The sequence below is a fragment of the Oryzias latipes genome, chromosome 12 (assembly GCF_002234675.1).
Source record: "Oryzias latipes chromosome 12, ASM223467v1".
In the NCBI taxonomy this organism is placed as follows: Eukaryota; Metazoa; Chordata; class Actinopteri; order Beloniformes; family Adrianichthyidae; genus Oryzias; species Oryzias latipes.
The window spans coordinates 16,845,852-16,858,551 of NC_019870.2; the positions used below are offsets into that span (position 1 = coordinate 16,845,852).

The window sequence follows — 12,700 nt, forward strand, 5'->3', positions numbered from 1 at the left end:
CAAAGTTGATCTAAACTTTAAGACGAAGTCACCAAAGGCTCAGCTTTATGGAGCACTAAATCCAAGTCTCTTAGGGGGACACAGCCAGGTTCGGCCAATAAAATGACTTCAAGTTTGTCGTCATCAAGCGCAACCAGTTCTGTGAAACATGTTTCCTGGTCTGGGGCCTCACGAATGCCTCCCACCAGCTGCAGAGCACAGCGGTGGTGAGATCAGCATATGGGCTTGTGTTGTGTGGCTCAAATGCTGCAGTAACTGGGTTCAGGAAGTTGGATCCAGAGATAGCTGAGCAAAATTAGAGGCTTGAAAAATGAATTAAAGGTGAAAATGGACAAATGTGTCCAAATTATTATGAAACTGTTCATTTTAAATGCTTTTGCTGTAGAATAAACTTTGTTTTTTCTCAAATAATTCTTGTGTTAACAAATTGTTATTGGTCTGGTGCTTTTTTGCTCTCCTTATTTTTTTAAAAAAAGAAAAAGGGAAGACGCAGCGCCTGCTTTGCTTTGTGTGAAGTTTGAATCCTTGTGTCCCTCAAAGAAGACCAAATCAACTTGTATGCAGCCCCTCTAGCTTTGTTTAAGTTCTGGATTTGTCTTCTTACTGCGTGTTTGCTGTGTGCTTACCTCCAAAAACTGAAAGGATTCAGCAGCCTGTTTTCCCTCCACTTAGATCTAAGAAGCTAAAAAGACTAAATAGAAAAGTTTGAAACTTTTTCTAACTCTCATTTCATTTGTGCTTTTCCCCCCTCATCTTTCACTTTTTTATTTGATCCTTTCTACATTTCTGCACTACTCGTGCAAAAACCTTTTGCTTCCTCCTCCTCTCTGCTTCCTTTTCTTTCACCCCCATGGCTCAAACCCTCCTTCCATCTTCTTCATCGCCTCCCCTTTCTCAGGTGGCCGCTCTGCAAGAGGAGAAGAGCAGCCTCTTAGCAGAAAACCAGGTCCTGATGGAGAGACTTAACCAGTCCGACTCCATCGAAGACGTCAACAGCCCCGCTGGACGCAGACACCTCCAGCTGCAGACACAGCTGGAGCAGCTCCAGGAGGAAACTTTCAGGTGTGGAGTCGCTCACATCCGGGGCCGAAGCTGGTGTCAAAATCTGCTGATGCGCCGATATGTGCGTGTTTGATGTCGTTTAGGTTGGAGGCCGCTAAAGACGATTACAGGATTCGCTGTGAGGAGCTTGAAAAAGAGCTTCTGGATGTTAAAGCCCAGAACGAGGAGCTTACATCTCTGGCCGATGAAGCCCAGTCTCTGAAGGATGAGATGGACGTCCTCAGGTTAGACAGGGAGAGTTTGATTTCAGTAACATCTTTGAAAGAGGAAGCACAACGGGAAAAAATGTGGCTTTGTTTTTATTTTTCATCTTTCGAAATCAAACTTTAGGCATTCGTCTGACAAAGTGTCCAAACTGGAGGGAACGGTGGAACACTACAAGAAAAAGCTGGAAGACATGGGGCTCCTTAGGAGACAGGTACACAGCAACAAACCACACCAGAGTAGTTTCACGATGGAAAGAAGAAACCACAAGTTTCCAAAAGAAAAGCATTGCAATTCTAAAATAAAAGCATATTTTTAAAACTGTTTTTTAATCCAATTTTTTCCATTATAGTTGGAGTTACATGAATATGAAATGTATAGAAATATTGATGTACAGCTTTACTCTGAATGTAATTAGTGAATTTTTTTTACTGAATAGTGGGAGTTAAAAAGATTAGTTAATTTACCCCTCGACCTTTGTTTGGTGAATGGTTTTTATTCCAAAAGCTTTTCAAATTGCATGTCTGTGTGGGTGTAAGTCATGGAGACTTTGTTCCAGATTAAGCTGATGGAGGAGAAGAACACAGTACTAATGCAAACCAACGTCAGCCTCGAAGAAGAGCTTCGAAAGGCCAATGCCGCCAAGGGCCAGCTGGAGACCTACAAGAGACAGGTGCCTGAACTGCTGCAGTCCGCCAAAGGGGTTCGGTTCCCGATAAATGACACCGGTTGCTCTCCTCCTCCCCCCCACAGGTGGTGGAGCTGCAGAACAGACTGTCGGAAGAGTCTAAAAAAGCCGACAAGATGGAGTTTGAGTACAAACGCGTGAAAGAGAAAGTGGATTCTCTACAAAAGGAAAAGGATGTACGTTTGTCATTTGACTACACATGCAAAAGAATGCCGCAGAGCTTCTTAGGTTATACAAAAATAGAACATTTTCTATTTGTTTATTATTGGTCTTCTACAAGTAAAGACAGGTATTTGTTTGTTTTTTACTCTATAAATGTTTCTTGAACTCTGTGCTGCAGCGCATGAGAACTGAGAGGGACTCCCTTAAAGAGACGATCGAGGAGCTGCGGTGTGTTCAAGCTCAAGAGGGGCAGCTCACATCAGGTACTTTTTTCAGCTCCATATCTCTCAAAGCTTTCATATTCTCTTATTTTGTAAATCTTCAATGACGTCCATGTTGTTTTCTCAGGTCTGTTCCCATTGGTCAGCAATACTGGTTCTGATTCCCTGGCTGCTGAGATCACCACTCCAGAGATGCGGTACGATGACTTTAACTTAGATGAAACAGACACTGACTTTAGGTTTAAAGATGCTGATTTTAGCTTAACAGGAGCTTCAAAAATGTCCACTTGGCAGAGAATTTTCACAGTCAGCCAGATGCAACAATCAGCCCGGGGCTCCAGGTTTTCCAATCATCGTGATTGGTTTTATTCATTATTTTAGTACTTTATTTTTTTTTTTAGCAGAATCTGTGATTCTTAATAGATTGTTTTCTCTTCTTGACCTTTCCTGAAATACACAACCAAAGACAAGTTTCTAGTATCATTTTTTAAATTGATTTTTTAAGGAATTTTTAGTTCTCACATTCCTAATTTTTCAGTCATTTTTGAGCATTTTTTTTTTCCAGGAACATCCTGTTTTTCTTTTGTTACACAAATCACAATTAAAAATAAAAGAAAACCGCCTTTAATTTATCATGTGTTGTCACGTTTTCATCAAAGTACTTTTTGCGGGGTATATTACATCGGGTAAAAATGACCCGGCAAAAGTGATGGCGTAACTCTTTATAGCGATAGTGTTCTAGGGTAAAAAAAAGAAAAGAAAAACATAGGAATATTAATGTGAACATCAGATTGGCATTAGAAATTGACTATTAATACTTGTAAATTGTACATTGTATTTAGCTTTTTGAAGTTCCAGACAAAACTCCTGCAACCAGATTGTTTTCTCTTCTTGACCTTTCCTGAAATACACAACCTACTAATTTGCGCTGTTTAGACTATAGAAAACCTTCAAAAGATGCTTCTTTACCTCATTTTACTGTGGAGAAAGTGAAATTTTTCACACCTTTGTGGACACTTGTACTGATTTTTCTATCAAATTGGCCTAAAAGGTTTGAATGTCATTGACGTGTGTTTCCGCAGAGAACACATGATCCGTCTTCAGCACGAGAACAAAATGCTGAAGCTGGCTCAGGAGGGATCCGACAACGAGAAGATCGCGCTGCTGCAGAGTCTGCTGGAAGACGCCAACAGACGGAAAAATGAGCTGGAAACGGAGAACCGGTAACGCTCACTGTGCTTCAGCTCATAGAAGTAAATATGAAGTTAGGAAAAAAAATAAAAGAGCTGGAGGCTTGTTGACTTGAGAGTCTCTCCTCTTCCTGGAATGTGAATCCGAGTCAGAAGTTGTTATCTGACAGATCTTCTGTGTTTAGGTTGATCAATCAGCGGCTGATGGAGGAGCAGAGCCAAGTAGAAGAACTTCAGAAGACGGTTCAGGAACAGGGTTTAAAGGCGGATGATGTGAGTTGATTCATGTTCCGGTTTTCAGTTTCACAATTCTGCTGGAAGCAAAAAACAACAAAATTCCTAATTCCTGTTGAGTAACATTCCAGAAACCGCAGTTTGCTCTTCCTGAGTGCTGGAGCTGCGTTTACTGTCTGACTAGGTTCCACTGACTTTTGGATTTAAGGGCCTTTTCTGGTCTGTTGTGTTATTGGAAATCCCAAACTGAGACGAACTTCAAGCCTTTGTTTGCATTTGATGTATTTTATTTTTAAAAACCATCTTCTTTTTTGGTATATGACACATTTTTCCCTTTGTCTTAGTCTTCTGTCCTGAAAAAGAGAAATGATGAGCACATGTAAGTCACCTTTAAAATGTTTGTTGAAGAATCAAACTTGTTCATAATTACCGTAATTTCCGGACTACAAGCCGCTACTTTTTTCCTGCGCTTACAGCCCTGCGGCTTATTCAGTGACGCGGCTAATTTATGGATTTAATTAGCGGCCGCCATGTACGTACTTTCGAACTCAGTGAATAGTTTGTATTCTTTATCTAACACCAAGCACAAGACATTTATATTCAACACACCTCTAAGCAGCCAAACAGCATGGACTTGACTTCAGGTCTTAGACACTTCAGTCATGGTTCAACAAAATGAAACATGCATGCCCGGCAGCATCCCAGAATCCTTTGGGGCCATTAGACCCAACGTGCACGTGATCGCCACTACAATATGATGAAGCTTTCAAGTTAAAAGCAATCGTTAAAAGCAGCGTAAAAAAGTCCACCATCACCAACGGGTTTGGAAAAGCCGGTTTGCTGCGTGACGGAGAGAACAGCGCATGGAGTGAATTTACACTCCATTTACAGTTTCTAAGGAAACCGTAAAAGCGGAATTTTGCTTTGAAAAACTCACAGCCTCCGTGTGAGCTGGAGACATCTTCTCCTGCTGATTGAGCTGCGGGGCCGATGGCAGTCTGAAGGCTCCCACACGTAACAACGCATCCGCCCCTCATACACAAAACGTACAGTATTAAGTCCGATTGCTTTGCACAGAAACGATTTGCTCCGTTCACCGGCGCAACGGGGACGAAGTGCTCCTCCTTGAAACAGCCCTGGCCAGAGGTGTCGGAGTAGATAGGAAGGGGAGACAAGGAGCGCGCGGGGCGGGATCGGAGCGCAGAGGCGTCCGCGGAGTGCAGAGGCTTCTGAATTCTGACGCACGCGCCGCACTGAGGCGCGCGTATCGCGCTGAGGCGCGCGCTTTTCAGTCGCCGCTGCTGTATTTTACCGGTGTGTTTTTTAACCAGCCCTGTTACTCCCATAACGCTGCCGCGACACAAGCGGAAGGAGAGCTTTTCCCGTTCACCCCTCCATGCACTGCTGATACTCATTCTTAAACACGTACAACAGTATGGCGAGCAGGGCATTGGCCCCGCCTTTAGCCCCTAAGACTCATGGGAAATGTGGAATCGCGGATGTAAATTTCCTCATCATAACTGAGGGATGTAATGTTGATTATATGGTTACTGTTTGTAATTTTATGTATGATACCTAGATTGTCAATAAGTAAAAAAAAATGAAATAAAAACACCATAACTGAGGGACTTGTGAACAGAATATAGGTCCATGCTGTTTGACAGATGTCGATACACTCAAATACGTGAGCCAGAGGCAAAGCTGGCACCACCCACAATGTGCTAATGAATGACACTCACTCTGGGATGCTGACCGTGATCTGTCAGGACGACAATATCGCCTAACACATGCGCGGCTTGTACTCTGACGCGGCTTGTGTATGTATAAAACTAATTTTACACGTGAAAATGGGTAGGTGCGGCTTGTAATCGGGTGCGCTTTGTAGTCCGGAATTTACGGTATATATTTTACAAAAATCAACTCTTGGCATCAGTCGAAACTTTTCTGTTTTTTCCCCTCCATTTAGGGAAAAACTACGTGAACTAAACAACGAGTTACTGAAGAAAAACGCCTGTATTGATGAGATGGAGTTGAAGTGCAATTCCAGCTGTAAGTTTGAATTCATGCTCAAGTTTTGATGAGTTTCAGTTTTTACCCCAACAAGGGAAGGAGACAGGAAGCACAGCAGAATTCTAAGTTTGCCTGATATTTTTCTGAATATTTGTTGGTGAATATTAACTTTGATGCCAGTGAAAGATAAATTCCTAATATGAAGTGTAAAAATCTTTCTTCAGCTCAACGTGTGGACGAGCTGGAAGAGGCCTTGAAAAAGAAAGATGACGAGATGAAACAGATGGAGGAAAGATACAAGAAATACCTCGAAAAAGCCAAGAGTGTAAGTGAAATCGTTGGATCAGTCGGAACAATTTGTCCCTCCTGGTTACCATGCGTGAACGGGCTGTGAACCTGTTCCTTCCAGGTGATCCGGACACTTGATCCTAAGCAGAACCAAGGTTCTGGCCCGGAAGTGCAGGCACTCAAAAACCAGCTACAGGAGAAGGAGAGGATGTTGCATTCACTGGAGGTACAGCTACAGAAAGAGAAAGTTGTTACTGGAGATGCTTTTATACATTTTTTTAGAGGATTTGTGACTTAACTCCTTTTTTCTTTTCCTTTGGTTCCTTTTTTCTTTTCCTTGAAACAGAAAGAAATGGACAAAACGAAAAGTCAGAGAGACCACGAGGAGAAGCTGATCGTTTCTGCCTGGTACAACATGGTAAGAACGGTCCTCCATGACCTGAAATTGAATGCTGGTGTGGCATTTCCTTTGTTTTAAAAAGTGTCCCAAACTAAGAAACACCTGTGATCCATAAAACCCAAAGGAGTGCCCACATATAACAAGAATAATGTCCAAAAAAGAGTGATTGTAGCAGTTTCTCAGAACACACACACAGTTATTCTAAACATGAAACGTTCTTCATGTAAAAGCTATTGGGGTAATTGTTATAGCTTTTTAATAGATTTGCTTTCACTTTTTAAAACTTTGAATGAACCCAACATTACAAGATTTATCTGCAAAAAAGTACTGATAAATGTTGGCAAATGTAACACCAACGTTCACCACTAGAGGGCAGCACAGCCCTTTTCATAAATACAGATGACTTTCGTTTTGCTGTGGTTTTGATGGCACATTTTAAGCTGTTTTGTGTGTTTTTTAACTGCAAATAATGAAATAAATTCATGGAAATGTTATGTCCTGCAGTCTGTGCAACCACTAAATACTTCACCTTTTGGAATAAAGCTGTGCACAAATGAATACTTTGTGCAACTTTGCACAACAAAAAAACAAACAAAAATACAGCATTTATTTACGGTTGACATGTCCATTGTGAATACGAAATTTCCCCAGTTACCAAACTATCAAGCAGCATCACAGGCATCTAAATCGAGTCCCATAACATCAATTCAGGCTCATTTATTAAACTAAAACCAAATGAAACTTTTTAGAATGTTATTGATTCTCTTGCAGGGAAATTATCTTGATTCCATAGCTCTGCTGAATAAAACAAAAGATATGAACAGTGATTAACTGGACCCGGAAGTAGTGGGAAAAGAAGAGCATCAGATATTCCTCACATTAGGTGTAAGAAAAACAACAAAAAAACATGTTTGTCAAAAAAAAAAAGAGAGAGTGAAAGAAAGTTGGGTATTCTGATCCTACTGACATTTTTTCTTTTTTCTTTTAACATTTTATGGTTTCCACCACTACAACAGTCGCTGCCTGTTAGCCTACTTTAACTCAGAGTTAGCTTAGCTCTTCTTGTTTCGTTATCCTCTTATTATCAACCGATTTTGACAGACATGGAACTCTTTTTTTTGTTTTTTTTTTGTTTTCTTTTGGCTGTTATCCACCGCTTCAGGGTCTGAAACTATCCGGTGGTCCATTGTTTACACGATCAGCTGCTGTCGCTTGGCAACCATAAAATATGACTGGAGATTGCTGTAATATTATCCGTTTTATATCATTTTTCAGCCGAGTTACGACTATCGAAGTAATTTCCCGTCACGGGATCGAGAATCTTCTAAAAAGCCATTTATTTGAGTTTAATCAATAAACCTGAGTTTATCTTCGGGACTCGATGTATCTGCCTGTGACCCCGTGACGTATTTTTGGCAGCGAGTTTTGTATTTGAGGCAAAAAAAGAAAAAAAAAGTTGTATTCAAAACAAAGACAAAAACTAAATGTTGTGTTGAAATATTTCTGCCAAGTTGTGCACAAATGATTATTTTTTTTGTGCACAACTTTGTCTTTCTGAATCCATTTTTATTGACCGATTCCTCCCCCCATACGTCTGGATCTTTAGCTTTTTTACTAACGTGAGCTGATGTGCCTCCTCCCTCTGGTGTCCCTCCAGGGCATGAGCATGCAGAAGAAGGCGGCTGAAGACAGACTAGCCAGCACCGGTTCTGGTCAGTCTTTCCTGGCCCGGCAGAGACAGGCCACCAGCACACGCCGCTCTTATCCAGGCCACGTCCAGCCCACTACCGCAAGGTAGATGGCTGTAGGGTACAAAAGAAAGCAATTTGTCTTTTTTTTTTCTTTTTTTTAAATCTCCTGAACAGAAGGTGTGTCTGCTTTTAGGGAGCAGCCTTTCCATTCATTTCTAACCAGAGGTTTCTGTTTTTTCCCTGCATTCATGTTCTCTTTGTTTTGTTCTCTCCTCAATCAGATCCGTGAGGTAGAGATGCTGGACAGGGCTGCCAAATCGTTCCTCTTAGGCTTATTGTACCGTGACTCCTCTAAAAACAAAGTCTTCTATTTTTACAAAAGCCCTGCCTTTTTGATACATCACGTCTCCCAGCAGCCTTTGTTTCTCGCGTTGGAGCTGACTCCTCCCACTCAGATAAACTCCTAAGGCTCAGAAGAATCCCGTCTGTTTGACGAGAAGTTGCTATCAAATTTTTTTTTATATATTAAGAAAGGCTTATCCTCCTGATGTTGATGTATTATTTATGTTCCCCTCTGCCTGTGATGACATTCTGCTAACGCTTGAATTTTGGAGGCGGATCGTCACATTTCCTGTTTGAGCTTTTTATAAGGCGGAGTTACATTTTAGTTGCATGTGATTAAGTTATGATGTTACACGATATCAACCAGTCTTAAGTGTTTGGTGTGTGTTGCTGAATTGTGTTAGGAAATGGTCTGTTTGTAGAACCAAGTTGGGAACAGCAGAACTTTTTTATTCTTTTCTTTTTTACATCTGAAAAGGAACTATTGTTTCCAGACATGCAGTTTGTATTTATGTTGACCTGAACATCCTGGCTGTTTAATCGTTTCGGTAAAATAACTACTTAACTTACTAGAAAGTAAAGTCCCACTCCAATCTTCTTTTGATCCTTTTTAAAGCATTTCCAGTGGTCCTTTAAATACAACGATGTCGTTTTTAGCCAAAATGAACAAACCTGTGTCTTTTTCAGAATTCACAAAGATTTAGTCACAAAGATTAAAATGATAAAATACTCAGAAAAACGATTTTTCTTTATATATATGTCCTCCATCATGAGAGAAATGCCACAAGAGCATCGGAGTGGCTCTGTCAGGTCAGACAGATCATCATGGGCCAAAACGTTTCCTTTAAGACAGCAACACACAGACCCTCGTGTCCGTTATGCAGAGAAGGTCTTTTTCCAGCCATCAGCTAAATAAAAGCCACAGAGGAAAAGTTCTGCATCATCAAATAGGAATGTGAAGCCGAATGCTTGTTAGATCTCAACTTTTTAAAAATAATCTGTTCTGTTCTTATCATCCTACGCTCATTTAGCTATAATGTCTGCATACATCTCATGCTATAAATGGAATTGTTTGCCAGCTTGGTCATCTGATCATTGCCTCTCTGCTCCCTCAACAGCAATGTCACTGCATGACCGACACCTCAGTGATCTGCACAAGCCTGGTTTGGCTTAACCTTCCTGTGACTCACTGGGCTCTGGCCTTGCATGATCTGCCTGCCTACCTGCCTGTCTGCGTACTGTCTGCATGATCCCTGCATTGCCTCAAGCCTTCAAGTAACCAGCAGCAGCACTAACCTCCTTCCTCTGCAGTGTTGTTTACATTAACCCTGACCTAGCCTAAAGACGGATGGGCGGCGCTGGGAGACCTCCCTCTTCCTCCCGACGGTTCCTCCGTCAGCATTCGGGCTAGTAACCGCTCATCCTAAAGCTCTCCAGTTACAGCCTCCCCTCTCACTCTCCAAGGATTCGCTTGCTTGTTACAGCGAGGAGTTCTGTTACATCCACAGGGAAGGGGAGGTTTCCGCGGCGACGTCTTGCCCTCCATCAACCCCCGTCATTTAACACGCTTTTTACGCAAGTATTTGCGGTGGATTTAGCTGTCAGCCGCATTCAGACACTTCAGTGACACGTTTTCCACAAATCAGCGTCAATTCGGCCGGACGAACAAGTTACTGTAACTCTGAAAAACACGTCTGCTGACAGTCTTAAGTGTGTCAAACCTTTATTTATCTTCTGGCTAGAACAGCTTTAATTATTATTATTTTTTAAACCAAATATATTGATTTACAGAAGCTTTAGACGACCGGAGAGTTCGTGTGGTTTGACTGTTGGTTTGTGCGCAGTTTTGCAGTGGAAACATTCAGCAGCAAAAACAAGTGTTTTATGTGGACAGCAATGTTACAAACGTGTTTTTATTATCACATCATAGATTAAAAAAAACCCTCCTTAAGCCCACCAGTTTGCCTCAGATAGCTTGTCTCTTTAAAAATACATATTTTTTAAAGGTAAAATGTGTTAATGAATCGATTAAAAATGTTTTGGATGCAGTTCTTGAATTTCCAGACGGATGGTTTTGGTGGCAAATTTAAGACAAAAAAACACTTTTTTTTTACTGATATATATTTTCTTTCTGTATAGGAAGAAAACTAACACAAATAATCACATTTTAAGTCAGGGGATTGTAACACAAACGACTATAAATCAAATAAATAATCCTAAATTGTCCCTGCACTGTTAAATTGAATGACGACACTTAATTTCTACGACCACAAAGTGCAAAGAAGGGAAAAGAAATCCTCCCACTAGAACGTCACATGGTAACAGTAATGGATTGGTAACAATAAGGATTTTATTTGCTTTCAAATAAAAAAGACAAAATAATCCAAATTTATATTTGAAGTTTTATGATCTAGAATAATTTGGCTGTTTTTAAACAGCTTTGAGTATTTCAGTTTTATTGCCTGAATGTGTTTTTGAATGAGGCACAAAAACGGTGGAAATGGCTTGAATCTTTAATATGAGAGAGATGAAAAATCCTCCAATGAATTTCCTTTTTTTTACCATTTTTAAAAAATAAGTTCACCTTTTTAATCGATTCTGTGAAGTGAATAACTAGAAGGCGGGCTTAATGAGGGCTGGTCTTAACCCCATTTTACTCTATTTTTGTTTATATAACCTCACTTTAACTCCCGCCATTCGTTTTTTCTCGATGGCTTATTTATTCTTTCACCATGTGTACAGCAGTGTTACTATACTTTTTGTGTCAGTAGTATTATATCAGCTAAAACTGTTACAAAAAGATCAAAATAACTTATGCAACAAATGGAGAAGCGTCGGTCTCAGAGTGCAATGTTTAAGAGATGAATTTCTTTGTACAGATTGTCATAAAGAATTCTTTTCAGCAGAAAAAGAAGGATTTTAATTCATCATTTGAAGTATCCATTAATTAAAAGGTCATTATATGTTGGGATCATCAAAAAAGCCCTTTGGTTCAAACTTGCTTTTATTTTGAAGGGTTATTGACGGAACAAATTGGTCTTAAAATAAATATATTTTTTACAAAAAAAAACTTGGTAAAGGAAAGACTTTTTTTTTTTCCTTTTGTTTCCTCCTGTGTGTCTGCTCTGTAAAAGACCCTCCATTGCCCTTCACGAGGTATTTGAGTTTCCCAGAATGCTCTTAACCGTCCTTCCTCCCAAGTTTGGTTAGTTACGAATTCTGTTTTGTGAAGTGGAACTTATCAAAGTTTTGCTGAACCTTCCTTCTGAGATTATATTATCAGGGATGCAGAGAAGAATGTTTTTCCTTTTTAAACGTTTCCCCTAAAGAGAATGTCACATCAAAATCAACCCTGCAGTGTTTTTTGTTTGTTTGTATTGCCTTTTTAGGGTCTGTTACCTCCATATTACCAGATTTCCCAACTCTCTCTGTGTGGCCAGTGTTCCTCTGTACCAACTTCTTGGCAATAAACAAGGACAAAGTGCATTTTTAATGCACGCTTCTTGAAAATCCGACCGAATTTAAAACAGAAGTGGTCATTCTTGCACACTTTGTATTTGGTTTTATACATATTTTTTATTTTACATACTTTAAAGTTGAAAAGCAATTCCCAGTATTTCATAGTGGCTTTTCTTCTGGCTGAGTCATAAAATGTTCAAAACACAGCGACATGAGATTTTAAAAGGAAAAAAAAAAGTAGCGTCAGCTAAAACTTTTATTTTGAAAATAATTAAAAAGAAAAATATTTCTTTACATCCTAAAGTAGCCAGTAATCCTCCATTTGCCAACTTTTCTATTACTTGTGTGCAAGGAATTTGTACATATTGTATGTCATGGTCCAGGAAGTGTGTAAGAATGAGGGCAAAACCATATCTAGTTAGAGGGATTTCATTTTGCATCTGTACAGTAGTGAAGACTTATTGATGGAAATGTGCTTCCTACACCATGAAACCTGGAAACATTGTAAATAAAGCTTGTATAAAACAAAAACCCTTTTTTTTATGTCCCTTCTGCTTTTTCCAGTCATTTAACTGTTTTTTTCCAGTATTTGTTTTTATGAAAAGCACTTTGCAAATTGAATAAAAATGTAGTAAGAAGCAGAACACATTAAGCTTTACTCCATGAAAGGAATCCATTTACAAAAATAGCAGTTTTGTAGCCAATAAAGAAAAGTCTCCAAAATGACTCCTCTTCTCTAAGCTGCTTTA

General features: G+C 39.9%; 1 protein-coding gene across 3 annotated transcripts in view; it reads left to right on the forward strand.

Annotated features, from left to right (window-relative positions):
- The window catches only part of hook3 (hook microtubule tethering protein 3), a 32,400-nt gene extending 19,918 nt beyond the window's left edge, over nucleotides 1-12,482 (forward strand). For 2 of the 3 annotated variants that reach the window (XM_011481913.3, XM_004074853.4), the window contains 16 exons: nucleotides 899-1,062; nucleotides 1,146-1,286; nucleotides 1,393-1,480; nucleotides 1,826-1,939; nucleotides 2,020-2,130; nucleotides 2,295-2,379; nucleotides 2,465-2,534; nucleotides 3,420-3,560; nucleotides 3,713-3,800; nucleotides 4,106-4,140; nucleotides 5,728-5,810; nucleotides 5,996-6,096; nucleotides 6,181-6,285; nucleotides 6,406-6,477; nucleotides 8,117-8,253; nucleotides 9,611-12,482. In XM_011481913.3, coding sequence (XP_011480215.1) covers nucleotides 899-1,062; nucleotides 1,146-1,286; nucleotides 1,393-1,480; nucleotides 1,826-1,939; nucleotides 2,020-2,130; nucleotides 2,295-2,379; nucleotides 2,465-2,534; nucleotides 3,420-3,560; nucleotides 3,713-3,800; nucleotides 4,106-4,140; nucleotides 5,728-5,810; nucleotides 5,996-6,096; nucleotides 6,181-6,285; nucleotides 6,406-6,477; nucleotides 8,117-8,253; nucleotides 9,611-9,626 — 1,551 coding nt within the window. In that variant the 3' untranslated portion in view covers nucleotides 9,627-12,482. Of the gene's footprint in view, nucleotides 1-898; nucleotides 1,063-1,145; nucleotides 1,287-1,392; nucleotides 1,481-1,825; nucleotides 1,940-2,019; nucleotides 2,131-2,294; nucleotides 2,380-2,464; nucleotides 2,535-3,419; nucleotides 3,561-3,712; nucleotides 3,801-4,105; nucleotides 4,141-5,727; nucleotides 5,811-5,995; nucleotides 6,097-6,180; nucleotides 6,286-6,405; nucleotides 6,478-8,116; nucleotides 8,254-8,431; nucleotides 9,138-9,610 lie in introns of those variants that run through there. The other variant, XM_011481914.3, reaches the window with a different exon arrangement.
- Nucleotides 12,483-12,700: the final 218 nt, after the last annotated feature.